We start from the raw sequence: 19,464 nt of genomic DNA, 5'->3' as shown, positions 1-19,464 counted from the left end.
TGAGTCACAACTAGCGAGCTCACGCTAGAGCCCCTTGTGTCAACAGCAAGCGCCCCTTCGACTGAACACAAAACAGTGAAGGAAATAAACAGTTCAAAGTTTATTTCTAAACATCTGACTAGAAGCGATTTTTCCTTAGATATCTACAGACCAACAGAGAAGGAACTGCGAGAAGGAAAAATAATTCAAAGGGTGAAAAAAAAGAGATCTTATCTGGCACGGTACGACAAAGGAACATGCATGTTGTAGTGCCTAAAAACTAGAGAGTGCTCTCCCTTCCAAGTTTCCAAAAGCTCTTATCTTATTCAGTATAAAAATAAAACACCTCTTGTATGAGGGTAACCAAAGAAAGTTCAAAAGTTATTCATAAAAAGCCTTTACAAATCATTAAGAAAAAATGGATAAGCATTCTAATCATAAAATGGGCAAAGAACATAATTTATAAAATAATGATACCAATACATATACTCAGTAAGCATAACACTAGGAAGAAAAAAAAAACCCTATTAGTAAACAAAGAATGAAAATCAAAACAATGAGATGCCATTTTTCGCCCATCTTTGGCTTAGTTACAAAAAGTCAAACCATTCATGATTAGTGAGGATGCTAGATAACAAGAGATGATATTCTGCAGTTTATAGAGCTATAACCTTTTTTGGAGGGTAATTTGGCATTATTTATCAAAAGTCTTAAAAAATCTGTATCCCCTCTTTGACCTCATAATTCTTTCTTCTTTTCTCAAAGATTATTTAATTTGTGGCTGCACTGGGCTTTCAAGGCTGTGCGCGGGCCTTTCCGCAGCGGTGGTGAGCGGGGCCTGCTCTCCTGTTCCTGAGCACGGGCACTAGGGCCTGAGTGGGCTTCAGCAGCTGGGGCCTGCAGGCTCTAGAGCGCAGGCTCAGGAGGCGTGGTGTGCAGGCTTAGTTGCTTGGTGGTGTATGAGATCTCCCCTGACCAGGGATTGAACTCATGTCCCCTGTGTTGGCAGGCACTTCTTAACCACTGGACTACTAGGGAAGCCCTGACCTAGTAATTCTATTCCAAAATGTACCTTATGAACTGATTAAAAAAAAAAAGAAGTAAAGACTGCCTGAGATAGTATCATTTACAAATGTGAAAAGTCAGTAACTTCCTAAATGTCTTATTGAGGACTAAAATATTATGGTATGTCCATACATGTTAATATAATGCAGTCATTAAAGTTCACATTACAAGTGAATATGGAACTATATCCAGGATACATCTACTGCTAAGTGACCAAAGTAGATTACAAAACAATATATGTAGTTTCATTAGAGTTCTGTTAAAAAGCAAAAAACTTCACATGGATCTCTGTTCATCCATCTATCCAACCAGGATAGGAGACAAGAAGATCAAGGGATCTTTTCTTCCCTTAATGCTAATATTGATTTTTCTAATATTTCTTCAAAGGAACATCTATTTTGTAAAACAAAGAAAGACTTAAATAATTTTAAAAAACTTAAAAGCATACGCTTCTGAGTTAAATAACTCTAATTTCAAAATCCCAACTGAAGGGCCCACACTGAGCATACCCCCCACTCCCCACAACGCCTCCTTTGTCTATTATGTTCACAACAAGGGCCACGGAATCCAGCATGGCGCCTGACACATAGCAGTCAATAGCTGTTAAATGGGAAAATGCTATCCATCTGCCACAAACCTCATGGAATTACTGCCAGGTGGATTGAGGATAGCTAGAAACAGGTCATTAAGAGCCAATCCACAGCTTCCCTTCCTAAGAGAGCAACTTAAAAAAAGTTTACTTTGCTTGATGTTAGTATATAGACATAGAATTGATTTTTGTATACTGACTTTATATCCAACAACTTTGTTAAACTCACTTATTAATCTGAATAATTTAATCTTATTTTCTACACATGAATCACATTATTTACAGATATAGTTTTTTTTTTTGTCTTTTCTTTCCAATTGTCTTTTTAGTACTTTTTCTTATCTTACTGTACTGGCTAGAACCTTCAAAATAAGCTGAATGAAACTGGTAATTAACGACTCTTATCTCACCCTATTTCTTGACATGGTTGGTGGTAATAACAGTTGTTCACTGTGTGATCAGTCTTTTTGTTTTACATATTTACATATGCATATTTCATAATTAAAAAGGCAAAATAAAAAGAAAGCAGAGAAGAAACTATGAAGAACCTGGCAAAATTCTTCATTTTTGAATAATCAACTAGTTTCCTACTGCTGCTGTTAACAAGATACCACAAATTCAATGACTTAAAACAACAACATAATTTATTATTTTATAGCCTGGGAGATGAGAAGTCCTATAATCAAGGTGTTGGCAGGGCTGTTCTTTCCAGAGACTCTGTGGGAAAAATCTGTTTCCTTGCCATTTCTAGTGTCTGGAGGTCACCTGGCATTCCAAGGCTCATGGTCCCTTCCTCCACCTTCAGGGTCAGCAGCATACTATTTCCAAATCTCTCTCTCTGACTTCTGGTTCCATCACCACGTCTCCCTTTTCTGACCCTGACCCTTCTGCCTCCTCGTAAGGACCTTCGTGAATATGTTAAACCACCTGGATAATCCAAGGTCACCTTCCCATCTCAATATCCCTAATTTAAACACATCTCCAAAGGCCCTTCTGCCTTGTAACGTAATTTACTTAACAGGTTTTGGGGAACAAGATGTGGCCCATCTTTGGGGGAGGGCATTATTCTCCCCACCACAAAATGTGAAGATATGGGGGCAGATGCAGAATACCACTTAGAAGACTTTTCACAGCTACAGATTAGTACCATTCACAATCAGCAGTTTAGAGAGGCCCCAAAAAATGTAAATGGGAAGTGGCCAGAGGGTGGAATTTTTTCTTGACATGGTAGGCCACAGCTCTGGGAAGGAGGTCAGAAACTGCCTTATCATTGAGGTGAAACAAAAACTGGACATGGGATGCTAGCTCTGGTAAGTAGCTCCATTATACACAAGACAGAACATATAGAAAATAAATTCACATGTTGAGAATGCACACCACCTGGCCTCCTCCCCATGCCCTTCAGGGTGGTGACGTGGTAGTACAAACATATTTCAACCAATTTTAGACTTGAGAAGGGGATTTTAAATGATATCTGTAGATAAAGAAGGCATCCAGTGAGAATCTACCTAACCTGTCATGGACAAAATATCAGAATTGAGTAAACCTTTGTTTAAAGAAACATAAATGGCCAACACTGGACTGCAGAAATACAAGCCTGGAACCCAGGGAAAAGAGCCTAAAACAAAAAAAGGGAGCAGAGCATGCAGAGAGACAGAGTAACCGAACACTTGGAGGAAAAAGGTTAGATGAAAAAGAGCATCTCTGCTTTATTCTCACACCGGATTGGATTTTTAAAATCACAGATTTTGTAAAGTATGCTAAAAAAAATGATAAAAACAAAAACGATAAAAGAGACCTAGATAAAAGGCAGGCAAAAATATAAAGATTCCAGAATAAGACAGGGAAATAACATAAGGAGACAAATAATCCAACAGAAGATTTAAAAAACTGAATTAGAAGCAGTGAAGAATAGAATCAACACTATAAAAATCTGAACCAACTACAGAGAGGAAAAACTTGAGAAGCCTTTTGAGGCTGCAAAGGCAAAAGCAAAAAAAAATTAAAATGATGACAGAAAGATATGTGGAGGACAAAGAATAGAGATCTAACACACACGTCAGGAGAAAAGAAATTACCAAAGAAAAGAACAAACACATTAGTAATCAAAGACATGAGACATGAAAACTTTTCTGATGCAAAGATAGAACTGCATCTGCTTATTAAAGAGCTCATTATATGCCATACAACATTAAACTATAGAGCCCGACATCTAAACAAATCCTCATATAATTTGAAATTCAAGATTTAAGAAGTTGTAAGTTACCCATACTGTATGGGGGGAAAAAAAAAGTAAACCTACAAAAGAAGAAAAGTAAGATTCCTCTTCATTTTTTCCTAACCATGAATGCAATGGAATAATAGCTATTGTTTTAAAGGGGAAAAAAGTTGACCTAAGTTAAGTTGCCATTCATGTGCAAGGGCAAAATAAGAACACTTTCAAAACACAAGTGTTCAGATAGCAGCCATGAAGAATGTCATTGATATATTGTTTAATGAAAAGAACAAAGTAAGGAAGAGAATGTGTACCACACTATCATTTTGATCATATATGTATATATGTTTATAAATACATTTCAATGGGCATAGAAGTGGTATAAAAAGACAAATATCGAATTGTTAACAGTGGTTATCCCTAGATCGTGACTTTTGCCTACATATTTTTGTGAATTGTTTGATTCTTTTGCATATATATATATATATATATATATATTACTGTATTTTACAAAAATCACCTTAATTTTTAAAAAGCCTTCATGTTATCTTTGCTGGGAAAAATTCTATAATGTCACATCTAAATAACAAATGAGTCAAAGTAAAGAATATAAAAATGGTAAAGACACAGAATAAACAGACTAAAAACTGAGCTCTGAAAACATTTAAAATAAATTTGAAATAATTATAAATTTAGAAACAAAATGCAATTGTGTGAAAAAGAAAATACATACTGTAAGCAGTCCTAATTTCTACATTTTAAATATAGGATAGTCAACTGACTTTCTTCCCCCCTTTCATTCTTGATGTAGATCCTTAGAGAAGATTATGTCATGTTTTTAAAAAACTCAGTCCCACTTAAAATGAGTATTTTCCAGATCACCAAAAAACAAAGGCAACTTTTGTCCCCAAACTATGTATGTATGTATACGTGTGTGTGTGTATATATATAAAAACAAGGATTTTTTTTTTTAAAGCACAAAACAAGAAGCATATACTATATGATTTCAATAGTATTAAAGGAAAAGAATACACACATATAAGCATGGGGGAGGGGGGTGGAGACTGAAAGGACACATATGAAACCTTAACACTAGTTAATTTTAGGTGGTAGTTTGTAGGTGATTTTTATTTTCCTGTGCTTTTCTATATTTTCTATTTAAAATGTTTGCATAATTATGTGTACAACAAGCAACTTGCCAAAACTGTCATTTAAGAAATGGACAAGTCAATGGTTTCAAAAGTTGGACAGTTTAAAACCCATCTTTAGCTTCAGTTATGTATTAATGACAGTTTCCTGGGATCCTACATCCAGACAGAAAGCAAAGATGACTGTTAAGAATGAATGGGATATGATTGTGAGATGTCTAACATCATCCCCAGTGGCTCAGAGGTAAAGAATCTGCGTGCAATGCAGGAGATGTGGCGACATGGGTTCGATCCATGTCAGGATCGAAGATCTGCTGGAGAAGGAAATGGCAACCCACTCCAGTGTTCTTGCCTGGAAAATTTCACGGACAGAGAAGCCTGATGGCACAGTCCATGGGGTTGCAAAAGGGTGAGACACGACTGAGGGGACTAAACAACATCACCTTATAATACAATCTATATTTCTTAATCAAGCTTAGAAGCTGCCCCAGCATTAACTTGTTGGAAAGTTCTTCACTGAGTTCTTCAGTCAGATAACATAACATGGGAATGAAGACACAGAAGATCACACAAGTTAACCTACCTGGGGAAGCTAGAATGAGGATAGCTTACATCTACTTATGACATAAATGACTTGATTCTCACTAAATGGCTAGAGCTTTAGAGCCTAAGAAAAGAAATAGCCTGTCACTAAATAAATCCTTGTTCAGTACTACCTATAATAGCTATACAGTCACATGCATGTTTTTTAGATAATTAAGCTTTTTAGATATTGACTAACATATATAACATGAACTCAACATGTTTCTCCTAAAATAATTTCCTTTTTACCACTTCTCCTATCTAACCACAGGGTTATTGGGGTTTCAGTGAGGAAATATGTGTAAAGAGCTTAGCACACCTGGAACCTGACCAATTGACTGCAAAATCTTAAACTTACTATTACTATGGTTTGATTACTTTTCCAATCACTTATGCTTATTCAGTATAATGCAGCAAAAAGGACACAGGGTTTTATTTATCCTTTTAAAACTTGTTCTTATGGAAATGTTCATATATGTATAAAAGTAGAATACTATTAATATAATAAACCACCCGATGCAAAGAGTTGACTCACTGGAAGAGACCCTGATGCTGGGAAAGGTTGAAGGCAAATGGAGAAAGGGGTGGCAGAGGATGAAATGGTTAGATAGCATCACCAACTCAATGGACATGAATTTGAGCAAACTCCAGGAGACAGTTAAGGACAAGGAAGCCTGGGGTGCTGCAGTCTATGGGACTGAAAATACAATTTAGCAACTGAACAACAACAAAAACCCATTTTTCAGATTTAATCATGATCAACATTTGGCCTTTTTTTCGCCATCTACAGTCCTATCCACTTTCCTTCCTCCCAAGATTATTTTGAAGCAAATCCTAGATGTCAAATCATTCATAAGAATATGATATTCTGAAGTCATACAGACAAGGATTCTAAACTTTACTTAGCTACATGACCCTGGGTAAGATACTAAACCTGTGAATTAAGGTGCCGAGCAGCCACTCATGAACTTAACATCACTTTCTCCCAGCTGGCTCTAATGTTCAACGTCTGTGATATTTCTGTCTACATGTAACCAGCTCCGCTCTATTGCTTTTACCCTAACCCATACTCTTTATCTCACTTTTGAAAAATCCCAACAGCCACCTGTTTTCTCAACCTCCTGTTCATCCCATGCCTGGGTTTTCTATTACAGTTTGTTTCTTTTAGGCAGAATATTAATCCTGAAAGATGTTCAGCAAATCAAAAAGATCAAGGGTGAAGCAAGTTTGGGAAGGGTAGCAAAGGCTATCCTTCTTGCAATGTACACTACATTAGAAGCTCCAAGATGTCCTGCAGTAACAGTTTCTAATATTGTTACTCTAATTTACATGATTATGGAACTTTTTTTTCACCTAACTATTAAGAACCTATAAAACTAGAGTTTCTTGGAATATGCTTGGGAAATACAGTGATCGGTGTATTTCTAAATCAGTGCTCCTTGAGCAATGCCTTCAATGGGAAACTACCAATTCAATAAAATTTCAAGAGTTCCTCTTTAACTATACATGCAAATTAACTTGTTTGCTTGTCACATCTTTGTGTGTGCCACAAGTTCTCTCCCAAACCAGGTGGGCGTTTGCCTTGTATGTCTGGAGCTCTCCTGCTGTGTACACAGGAGTGGTGTAGGTCTGCTCAGTGAGCACCTGTCTAGTGAACATCCAGGCTGAACCAAACGTGACCACTCTCGACCACGATGAAATTCTCATGCTGCCGCTACAAAGTCCTTGAGATACTTTACATTTCTTAGTCGTGAACACCAGAAGCTGGAGAAGATGTCTGTCTTCTTCAGATATCCAAAAGGTCAAGAGTTCCTAAAGAGTCCCCCATATCGACACTGATCTTCCAGGTCAGCGGTGGAGATGTTTCACAAGAGCTGATCATCATTCTTCGCTTCTTTCTTGAGCCTCGGATGTCTCTTTTATAAAATGAAGGTACTAATACCTCCTTGGTGGGCACTTTGTGTGGACTTAAATACTGGACAGAAGCAGCTTGCCCAGGGACTGACGCAGACATGCTAGATATTTAAGAGATGTTATTTTTCTCTGCCATGGAGAGAAAGAGAGAAAAGGGCAAAGGAAGGTATGTAGCATCTTACATAGGGTAGACCTTACATAGGGAAGACCTCTCCAACCAAGGTGGCATTGAGAAGGGCGTGAGAGGGCAACACAGTGCTCTGGGGACGGGGTGCAAAGGAAGGCAAGTGCAAAGACCCTGAGTGTGCGGCTGGTCTGAGGAACAGCAAGGATGCCAACGTGACTAGGGCGTACTGGGCACAAGCAGAGCAGCAGGAGCTGCACCAGAGAGTTCAGAGAGAAGGGACATGATATTACTGATGCTTTAAAGAGGTCACTCTGGGCTTTCCAGGTAGTCTAGTGGTTAAGAATTCACCAGCCATATAACAACATGAATCAGCCACAGGTATACGTATGTCCCCTCCCTCTGGAACCTCTCATCCAAACCAACACAATATTGTAAAGCAATTATCCTCCAAATAAAAATAAATAAATTTAAATTTAAAAGAAAAAAAGAAAAAAAGAATTTGCCTGCCAACACAGGGGACATGGGTTCAATCCCTGGTCCAGGAGGATCCCATGTGCCAGGGAGCAACGAAGCCTGTGCACTACAACTACCGAGCCAGGGCTCTAGAGCCCAGGAGCTGCAATTACTGAAGCCTGTGCGCCTAGAGCCACGCTCCGCAACCAGAGGAGCTTCTGCAACGAGAAGCCTACGCACCACAACCGGAGAGAGCCGGTGTGCAGCAACGAAGAGCCAGCGCGACCAAATATAAAATAAATAAATAAAAATAAAGAGATCATACCAGTGGCTGTGCTGGAAATAGACTGGAGAGCAGGAGGGAAGAGCTAGAGAAACTAGTCAGAAGGCATTTCACTGAACTGAACTAGGGTGCAGTGGTAAGAAAGCACTGTATGTGTTTATTTTGAAGGTAAAGAAGACCTGGACTGCTGACAGATTAGATATGGAGGTGTGAGAAGAGAGGAGCCAAGAATAACCCCAAGAATTTTTACATGAGTAGCCCCAAAGTCAAAGGTGCCATTTACCAAGATGCGAAGACTGAAGACAGATCAGGTTTGAAGGAGAAGGAAATTGAGAAGTCTGGATTTGGAGATGTTGCATCATTAGACACGCCTATTCCACAGTCCTTGAAGTGGAGACTACCTTCAGACTACCTCAGTCTCAGTGAGCTGCGACTGCCCCGGGCAGCCTGTGACTCACGACCACAGGCTGAGGGCAAGGACCACGGGCTTTGTGTTCTTCTTGCCAGTCGTGTACTTACCACATGCTGTTGTGTATCATCTACTGTACCAGACACATGTACAATATGCTCACACTAAAGCTGGGAGATGGATTTCCCTGGTAATTCAGGGGTTAGGACTCCGCACTTCCACTGCACGAGGCACAGGTTCGACTACTGGTGGGGGAACTAAGATTCCACATGCCACACAGCGAAAGGCTTAGCAAGTCTAAAGCTGGTTAGGACTCTTTCTGTGTTCTTCACTGAAAGACAGTTAACCCAATAGCCAATTTCCAAAAGCAACCTCCAGAGTCAAGACCACCCTATGATCACAGAAGAACAGGACGTACTAGGTTTCCCCTGGCCCAAGTTGTGGTTGCCCAGTTTCTCTTCCAACTGAGCATCTTCCATAAAGTCTGCACTGTGTTAGCTGTCCTCAGCCTCACACACGACAACTCCCTGTTAGTATTCCCTTCGGAGACTAGAACAGCAGGACTTTATTCCAACGTTTTGCTGGAAAAACATAAAATGAGTATTCCTCTAGAGAGAGAAAGGTTCTCACATTCCCAATATTAGTCATTAACTGCATTTAAACTCCATTGATATGTCAATGTTGAGACCTTTATCTGTTTATATAAATTTAACCAAAGGGAATATATGAAAAAAATTCTACTATAAGGAATCACTTCACTTATTATAGTAGTTCAAAAATTCAGGACAGTCCCTTGATTCAATAAAGCAAAGACTGGTTAAAGAAATCTTCATATAGAAATGAATACTAAGTGACCCTCAAACATGATTCCATTTAAGAATACATTAAAAGATACAAGTGAAAAAAGCAGATTACAGGGACCTCCCTGGTGGTTCAGTGGCTATGACTCCACACTTCCAATGCAGGGGGCCAGAGTTTGATCCCTGGTCAGGGAACTAGATCCCACATGCCTCAACTTAAGATTCCTCATGCCACAACTAAGACCCAGTGCAGCCAAATAAATATTTAAAAGCAGAGCATGAATAATATGATCCCTAGTTGTGTTAAAAAAAAAAAAAGAAAAGTGTGTGCATATACTGGAAGTTAAATATGATTGTATATAATCAGAAAAAACAACAGTTGTATTACCACTGGGTAAAGGAGTTGTGGATACATTTTTTTCCTTTTTACTTGTCTACAAGGAACATAGATCCTTTTTTCACAAAGACGAATTAAAAAAATTTACATTCAACATAAAATCTCTCATATTTGTAGTTTATGTTTGGATTTTAGCTTTTACTATCTGACATTAAAATAATGACAAAAAAATCTACCTGCCTTTCTATACATACTTCATCTAGCTCAAAAGCTTTCCTTCTGAGGAGCCACTTGTGAAACTGTCCCCAAAAGCTCTCCCCTAGGCGACGTGATGCCAACAATTCCGCACAGGGGTCAGTCACAGGGATCCCCTGCTTGGCAGAGGAGACCCTGCTCCAGGGGGTCTGTGGGCGCGACTTCTCCAGCCCAGCAGCTGCCGCACGGGAATGGGAAGTGGAAAGGACGGCTCTACTCCCCACACCTGGCCGCAGCCCCAAATGTTGAGCAGAGACTAAGAGCTCCACAGTCCCCACCAGGGCAACAGGCAATGGGCTTTGTTTTCTATAAACAGACAGACAAGGAGAAAGTTCAGGTTAAAACGCAGTCCTCAGAGGAAGAAAAATAGAAACCAGGCAGCGGGGAATGCTTCATATTCCTAAAAGCTTTTTTTGTAAGTTAACACATGGTGTCTGCTTCTCTCTAGTCACCTATTTATCACTCTCCTCCTTAGAGAAGGGAAAAAGCCCTGGCTGTTTTCCTAGTGCAGAGTTTTGCGGCTGGGGGGAAGGATGAAAGGGGGGAGGAAGGAGGGTGCCTTAAGCATGATGCAAACCATTTGGAGCTGAGTGAGAGCACTGCCAACACAAGCTGCACTATTTAAACAAGTGAGGAAATGATCGTATATACAACATGCCAGCGAGCGCACACACACACCAAAGGAAGTCGAGAGGGCTTTTTTTTTTTTTTTTTTCAGGACATGGAGCTGGATGTCAGCGGCTAAAAGGTCGATATTTTCCCTTAACACCCTCCTCAATGACTTAATCATGTTCCGTTTGCACAGAAAACTTCCCAAGAATAAAAAAGTCTGGAGAATTGAGAGGAGGGGTGAACGGGGGAGGGATGTTTGGCCTGGGGCTGACCTTATCCGAGGTTTTCTCCACGTAGCAGGGGTCCTGAGGGGCAGCCAGCAAGGGGACAAAGCCCGAGAGAAGCCGATCCTCTTCCAGGATGAGGAGGGTGAGGTCATCATCCGGGTCCTTGTACAGTGGCACCTCAGACTGATTCACTGCAGTCAGTATGTTACAGAAGTCAGCCAGCGTCGACCACACATCCACAGCAACCCTGCGAGAAAGGAGGGAAGACGAGAAGAGCAGCTCTAGAGAGGGACCAGTTCAAGCCGTCTAAGCACTTGTGGGCAGGGACATGCTTGTGGCAAATGCCATCTACGGCTGGCATCTGCCAGGAAATCTAACCCAAAGAGCTCGGAGACAAAACTGCGCCCGTGGCAGTAATCTGGTGGGTGGGTGTGTGTCCATCTCTGCAAAGTTGAAATTGATTAGGGGGACGCTTTTAATACTAACCAGAAAGGAAAAAGAATTTAGAGAATCAGTTGCCTAATGCAGGTCCTGTCACCTTTCCAGACAGTGTGCCTGAGACACTTACTCAAACATTCAAGACAACCAGTGCCTGAGGCGGCTCCCAGAATTCCCCTGCTTCTGTCCAGCCAAGTATATGCCACACAGACAGCAACACCATGCCAATCTCTCCTCCTCCTACACAGCCAGAGGGACCAGACACACCAGGCAACAAGTCACGTGGTTGTTGCCTCCCACCCCAGTCCTCTACAGTAGTTTAGAGCGCTCTTCCTATAGGTAAGGAGGAAAACAATCAAACACACCCAACAAAAACCTCATTCCTGTCCTGCCAAAATCCTCCTGGGAAGGAAAAGCCACCCAAGCATTTCAGCAGGTGAATGACATCAGTACTGTCTCAGCCACCACTCCCCCCCTCTTCTCCCTCACAAGTGGAAGGTAACGTACAGGGTGACCAACTCTTCTGGTTTGCCTGGGACTGTCCCAGTTTTAGCACTGAAAGTACCAAGTCGCCAGAAAACCCTCAGTCTTGGGCAAACTGGGTTGGCTGCCCACCCCTGATCGCGTATCACCAGCTCCTGGTCGAACATGGTAAGAACTCCTGAAAAGGCGAAGTCCGGCTTGCCCCAGTTCAAACTTCAGAGCCAAGTTAGAAAAAGGAGGTTCATTTCTCTGACACTGTCATTTGTCAAAACTCTCCTGTGGCTCACATCCCTGCTTTGGTGGGTGGTAAGGATCCTTAGAGCTTTCTTTTTTCGTCTGTATGGGACACAGCTCTAAAAGCCAAACTGTGGTCAGATTCGGGACCCGCCAAGTCTATAGGCCCTGGGCTGTACAGGACTTGGCTTTCTTTTCCAGAAGGCTACCTTAACCAGGGTGTCTGGAACAGGCAAGTGCCCTATGGATGCTAAGCTGTACTCTAAAAGGAGTGAGCTGCACAGAATAACAAAGAAAAGCTTTACAATGAGGCTCAAGAGACGGGGTGGTGAGAGGCGAGAAGCAGAAGAGAGCTATAAGAGCGAGCTCCATCCTGGAATCTTCCCAGAGGAGTCACTGCGCATGAGCCAGATCTGCCAGGGAGGGGCCTCAGACCTGAGGAAAGTGTTTCTCCTGAAGACGGGGAGCTTTGGGGAGATGGCAGAAGAGAGGGCATTCAAGGGCCATGGCACTGAAGGTGATGCTGGGGGAGAGAGGGGAGTGGAGGTGTGAAGACTCCTTGCCTGGATCCAGGTGGAAGGAGCCTGCACTGGTTTATTTACTGAAATCGCTGCACGAGGAAAAGGCCATGAAATGAAACATCTTGTTTTCAAGAGTGTCCTGGGAACCAAGCGGAACACAGCTCCATTAATCACACAACGGCACATAATCAACACACGTGTACCGCACAATGACTCGCCTCCCAGGCTTTGCCCAGGAACAAGAATGTGTTTGGGAAGAATCACCGGAGGGGCGAGAGCTTTCTAAAGCCTCTCTCTCTGCACAGACACCGACGACTGGACTCATTCACAAAGCTCCATCTTTTGGCTCGGCTGAGTTTGGCTGTCAGAAATGTTTAAATATGGAAAAAAATAAACAGTTGCAACACGTTTCTGTGCGGAGATCTGCCTGAGCCCCTTTGTGATGTAATGGGAAACGCGGCATTCAGGCTACCAGCTGTAGAATAAACAGAACTTGGAGGGTTAAAAGGAACTGAACTTTCCACGACCCCATCCGCAGAGAAGAAAATAATAAGAGGAATGATGCACTGCCCCACAGCTCTGATAGTTTATCCTCCGGTCCCGGCTGCAGAGACAAGCACCGGATGTGATAGGGCCGCTCAGGGCCGCCTCCGAGGTTAGCGCTGCCCATGGGAGACGCACAGGGAGGCTCTTCCAGCTCCCCGCTTCCTCCCCCTGTGCCCTGCTGGCCACTTGAGCCCACTGCCTGAGTCTGATCCCACAGCAGTGGTGAGCTCCGGCCAACAGGCACTGCTCGGCTGCAGAGCAGCAATTTGGAAAATAAACAGGAAAGACGACAGCGAGAAGGAAGAAGGTGAAAAGTCTCCCAGCTGAATTCTTGGCTTGGGGGCCTTGGTTGGTGCTGTGCAGGTCAAGGCTGCTTCAGGAACTACTTGGGGGTGGGGGGAGGTGGTGGTGGTGTGGGCAGCAGCATCTCATGCCAGGGAGAGGCGGCAGAAAATTACCCATGGCTGCCACAATGGGAGGCCCCACATCCCTCTCTCGTTCTCCCACCCCTACCATCTTGGATCCAAGATGAAGAAATATGTGGTACCATGTGGTTCTCATTACCATGCTCCCTGTCCCTAAGGCTCAGATAAACCAAAACGGACTCCTCCCAGAGACTGCTGGCCACCACGAGGGACCCCTGCCCACATCTGCCTCTTGCCCATTACCACCCACCTTGTGCCCAAACCTGGAGACTCACTGCAGAAATGCGGTGGATAGGAGTTCCTACCCTAGTATAGATTTGTAAACAGCAGCTGATGCCAAAAGACAAAGCAAGTGTCCTGAGTTTCCAACCCCGAAATCTCAAGGGGCCCAAGGGGCCAAGCTAGACTGAGCTGAACCAAGGGAATAAATACACAAAATGCTCCGAGGAAAGGTCATTTCTGTCTGGATCCCTCCAGACGGGTGTACAAGTCTAGTGGCTACTTTCTTCTGGTATCGCAGTGGGGCTGTGCCAGATCACTTCATAGCTCATTGATAGTCCTCTCCTTCCTCACTGAGCCCCATAAACACAACAACTGATCAGGTGCCCATGGACCATACGGTGACTCCCCACAGAGGGTGGGGGAGAAGGGAGTGTCAGGAAACTAATACTAAAAGGAAGAAGTACTTTGAAAAACTAGGTGAAATGTCTGAACTCAAACTTAAGATGTCTGCAACGGGATGAGGTAATTCCTGGAACCTGGGCAACGTCACCTCAGCCTACCCTGATCAGGCCTCTGGGCTGAGAGGTCAGTCCCGTGGGTGAACACAGAGCTTCCTGTCTGAGTAGAAGGGGAAAAGTTAGCCTTTTCCTGCTCTAGTCTTTATCCCAGCTGGGAGTGCCTTTCAACCTTCACCCCATTGCAGCCCTTGAATGCTAGGGATTCAAGGTTGGCCCGGGCCAAGGGGCCTGATGTCCAATTCTGGTGGCTGTGAGGAACTTTACACCGCTCCCATTCTTCTAGAAACGCTTAGGAAATGACTCCCCAGGAGAGTTTCCAGACATGCTCAAGGCACCAGTGGTTCTAAATGGACCCTCTAGGGCGCTATCTGCTTGGGCAAATCCCTCTGGTTTGTTCTGGTCCCAGCTCATATTTGGGGAAAGCTCCCAGAGTCCAAAAAAATCTTCCCCCCAAACAGACACAAGGCAGCCAGAGAACATGAAACTGCATGTGAGTCTGTTTATGGCTTTCAGAATGGCGGCAAGGGAGCCTCTCAGGCAACTGTGATGTGACTGGTGAGCAGGGATCGGCGGCTGCAGGGTGACCCAGTGGTCCAACCCCGCAGAACACGCCACACACCGGGAAAGCAGACCTTTGGCTGGAATCTGCACACCAGATCCTAGCTTGGGACCGACCAGCAGTGGCTAGTTAGAGGTATGCACTCAGGACCAAGGCTTGCTCACTTCCCTACAGACAGGCATTCACTTACTCCACCAGGAAAGGAAAAAAATAAGAGTTAATTTACTTTTTATTGCCTCAGAATTCCAAGGTTTAATGTAGCTGTCAGTTTGAGTGCGGTGCAGCTGCCGGCCGATACAATGCAGCCCAGGCCAGCCCAGGTGACTAGGGAAACACATTTCACAGAAATGAACCAATGCACACTCTTGGCCGGTTGTTTGGGGGGATATTGACTCGGGGAATCAGATTAACCCTTCGGGCTGGGGTTAGTTCTGCAAATAGCATTTGAAAAGCAGCTTCGGTACAAGGAACCAAGAAGCCCTGATCTCAGGTGGACCAGTGGGTTTCTGGTTTCTTCAATTTTGGCATTTCCTCATACGACATGCCACTCAACTACAATGAGCTCAGGAAGATTCAGGTGTGAGATGTGCGAGGCAAGTTATACCACAGAGATCTATCAAGCTCCTTCCTAAACTTCAGAAAGGAAGGCAGATCTGCTGGTTTTATAGGGAGCAGGTCAGGTATGAACTTTTCTAACTCCACCCGAGGCCGGGACGACAGTTCAGAGAATGGAGGATGAAGGTCCCACTGGGGCTCAGGCCATCCTTCTGGCAAGTCTGAGGAGGACTGAGCCCTCATACACCCCTTCATATTTTTACTGGGGGAACAGGCTGACTGGTGATTAATATCAAGTACAATGACCCCATGTTACAAGCCTGCAGGGGCCTGTGGAGGTGGCCATTTCCTGTGTAATACCAGCTTGTTTAAACACTAACATTCAAACGCCACAGCTGCAGAACAAACCCGGAAAGAGCTGAGTGAGAAGAAGCCCTGCATTGTGTTTTGGAGCTATGGAAGATCAGAGAAGCAGTACAGATGGGAAACGAGTTGGGTCTTCGGTTCCTGGGGTGAGGAGCTCTGGAAACATGGCTAAGATGGCACAGAAGCCAGGCACAAGAAAACTGAAAAAGAGATGGTCTGTGGACTATAGCCACAAAGGGGAAAGACTAAAGGCCACAGCAAGAAAAATGCTCTTAAGATATGTTATATCCTCTTTTTAAAACTTGTTTGCTGATGGACCATTGTATTCTAGCCCACAACCCTCCACGCGGGGTTCCAAGCCCCACGGGAGCCCTGCAGGACACCCCCCCCCCCACCCAACTGGAGGAAATGAGCAGGTAATAGCAGAAACGGACCTGAATGCAACAAGTCTGGTAGAGTCAAAAGAACAGTACCTGGGCTTGAAATAGCTCGGTAAGCCCCTTGGAAAGCCAACTCTGTTCTCAGTGGGCTGAGGCTCCGGTTCTGGGCTGAGGCTCCGGTTCTGGTCTCAGGCTAGGCAGCTCGGCAGGATGAGGCAGACCCTGGGAGGGGGTGGGGGAGATCTATACAGCTCTCTCTGAGACTCGGGAACCACAGTGTATCTTCCAGATGCCACCATGATATAAACAGGAGACAACGTTATCAGGGCTCTCACTGTTCTAGGAGTTAAGACATGGGCGGCCAGATACCATGCTCTGAGAATGTCACTGTTTATTAGGTGACCACTGAGAACTACGAGACTCAGTTAAAGAAGATCCTTTCTGCCTTTCTAATTCACACAAACAAGTCAACCTGGGCCCTTGGAAGAGTGCCCGCTGAAATTAATTCTGCCCAATAGGGCAAAATCAATCTGCAGCCCAGTCACCCTGCACTTCTCTGAGAACATAAACTTCATGTTCTCAGCAGTGCAGCTGGAGCCCTATGGCCAACAGCAGGTCACGGTAACCTCATTCCAGGATTTCTCAAGTACCTCTCCTGTGCCTCCCTCAACCTCTCTCTAGGTCAGCGCCTTATTCAACTTCAGTTCTCCCAAGCTACGCTCAAACATATGGCCTCGGTCGCATGACGATGGTGTGTTAAACCCATCAGCACTGTGTTTGGGAAAGAGTGGTCCCCAGGGGACCTCGACATCTCCACGGCCTGAGTGGATTCCTCGGTGGCCTCCCTGGTGCGGATTCTCACGGTTCCGGCCTCTCTGAATTCTGAGCTGTAACCACTCCAACACGTCTTCTCAGTTTAGCACACACTGGACCCAAATAACCTCAGCCTGGAGCTGGAAAGTACTCTCCCGGGGTCAGCGGCTGTACCCTGCTGGGGTCAGACTGGAGCCTTGGGCCAACACCCCTTCCTCTCACAAGAAGTCCTGAGGGAGGAGGTGGGGGGCGGGGGACGGCGGCTCCTGCCGTGGGAGAGATCACGTGTGCCCCACACTCAGCACTTGGAGGAAGAGGAACCCCCTGGTGCCAGGCTAGAGTGCTGACGCCCCAACCCGGAGCCAGGGAGACTGGGTGGGGAGCCAGGGTAGCAAAGGGGCTTCCCACAGTCACCACCACTTCCTTCAGGGAAGTGCTGATGGACTAGTACTTAGTGACCTCCTAAAATGCCCTTCTGGGAAGACGTATTAAGCGTCCTTGAAGGGGTGCCGACTAGGCTTGGGATTAGTTCTTACTTCAGAGCTGCCCTATGAGGGTGAGCGAACGAGCTTCTTTTTAACTCAGGAATGTCTATCTCGTCTCCAGGGTGAGCTCAGGCGGGCTTCCTGCAGAAATTAGCATACTGCACGCTCCCTCCATGTCCCCACGTCTCCCAAGGTGATGGCACCTCAGGGGGCTCCCTCCAGGTCATTTCCAGCATGCTCCGTAGACTACACAAGACAAGCCATGGAAAAGCAGCAAGTCCAGGAATTTCTGGAGGTTTTTTTTTTTTTTTAAACAGTACTCCAATCCAACAGTGTGATAAATGCATCCGAGCTACAATTAGGAAGATATATAGCATCAGAATGCGAAGGTCTGGGCAGCCTGGTGAAGCGCGGGCTCTCCAGAGCCCCGGCTATGTTTCCCATTATGTAACCCTGGTCATGGGCAGACAGCCAGACTCCAAATGAAAAAGAGACTCTGGCTTGGCACCGGTTCTATTTTCCTATCCTCATTCGGGGTCAGCGCAGTGTCATACAGCTGCAGAGAAAGCTCCGGGGATTAAACCTGGGAAAGCCTCCAAGACCAGGACCTGGGTTCAAGTACCAGCTGAAAGCAATAAACCAACTGCCACAGCTGGGCTAGGTTTGGATGTTCTCAAAGTCCCCTGACTCTTTCACTTACTGAGAACTAGAGATCAAGATGAGGGAAGATTTGGCTTTGGCGGAGCCTCTGAAATGAGGTAGGTTGTCCCACTGCCCTTGCCTTGCCAAAGGTCCTGGGATGCAAGGGGGCTATGCGTGGGCTCGCGGAAGCCCGTCGCTCTGCTCCTCTCCACCACCTGACGTTCACAACGGCCTCATGCTCCCTGGGCAGAGTCGGGAGTGGCTGCCCCTCCCCTCTCACGAAAGTCCTGGCACAGAATCTGTGCTCCCCACTCCTCCTCCAACCCCCAACATGTGAATGGCCCCTCCAAACACTGTGATCTGTTCTAAACAGACCAAAGCACTCTACACTGCCTTTTACAGTGGCTCAAGGCAACTTTCCACACCCTGCTACAATCCTCCATACCCAAATCTTGGGTACAAAGCCATCCCATTACAACTCCTAACAGACACGAATGGGAAGTCAACGTGCACACGTGCCAACACCAGCCTACCAAGTGCCGCTGTGTGCAGAGGCACAGATGGCTCTGAAGCCCTGCCCCTGTCACTCGGCAGCGTCGGGGAAGTCCTGTCACCATCAGGACGAGTGCTCCATGTGTGCCCAAGTGGCTCCTGCGAGGAACAGTCAATGTGACCAGAAAGAGGAGGAATAAGGGCCAGAAGGAGAGAACCAGGGAGACCTCATGATGTGGTTTAGAATTCCCCTGAGAAGGTGGAGGATGCTTCGCAGTGACTGACTGTGCAAGGAACGATGGTAACACAACGAAAGGCAGAAGGGGAAGGAAGGAACAAGATTAATCAAGGGTCCAAATGTGTCAAGGAGACAATGTGGGAGTAGGCATTTCTGGAGGAGAAGAAAACTGAAGCATAGGCTTTCTGGTCACCTTAGTTTAGGATCAATGAGGAATCTGACTTTGCAGAAAACATATGCAGGCACTGACTAATGAAAATACACAAAGGAGAGGTGTTAGGTGGAAGCGATTTCGTTCCTACTCTCTTGAGAACATTCCCAGACCTTCCAAAGTGAAGAGCAGCATAGGGACCTAGTGTGTCAGAGGGATGGATTTCTGTTCTGACATCTATAGAACTATCTGGAGTATGTTATTCCTCACAGCCTTAAGAGAAAAAGGTTCCACAGTATGGAAGATCGGTGGATGGGAGATGTCATTTTGTAACCTAGAGAAGAACCACCAGACCCTGCCAATCCCTTAACTATAGCATCCATTCACTGAGTGTTGGGCGG

At 44.8% G+C, this 19,464-nt stretch overlaps 1 protein-coding gene across 6 annotated transcripts in view; it reads right to left on the bottom strand.

Moving 5' to 3' along the window:
* The window catches only part of SMG6 (SMG6 nonsense mediated mRNA decay factor), a 196,455-nt gene that overhangs the window by 81,272 nt on the left and 95,719 nt on the right, over window positions 1–19,464 (bottom strand). For all 6 annotated transcript variants that reach the window (XM_065908908.1, XM_065908909.1, XM_065908910.1 and 3 more), the window contains one exon: window positions 11,041–11,242. In XM_065908908.1, coding sequence (XP_065764980.1) covers window positions 11,041–11,242 — 202 coding nt within the window. The remainder of the gene's footprint in view (window positions 1–11,040; window positions 11,243–19,464) is intronic.

The sequence above is a fragment of the Muntiacus reevesi genome, chromosome 18 (assembly GCF_963930625.1).
Source record: "Muntiacus reevesi chromosome 18, mMunRee1.1, whole genome shotgun sequence".
NCBI lineage: Eukaryota > Metazoa > Chordata > Mammalia > Artiodactyla > Cervidae > Muntiacus > Muntiacus reevesi.
The sequence above is the reverse complement of the archived record's forward strand: the minus strand, read 5'-3'. Positions and strand labels throughout refer to the sequence as shown.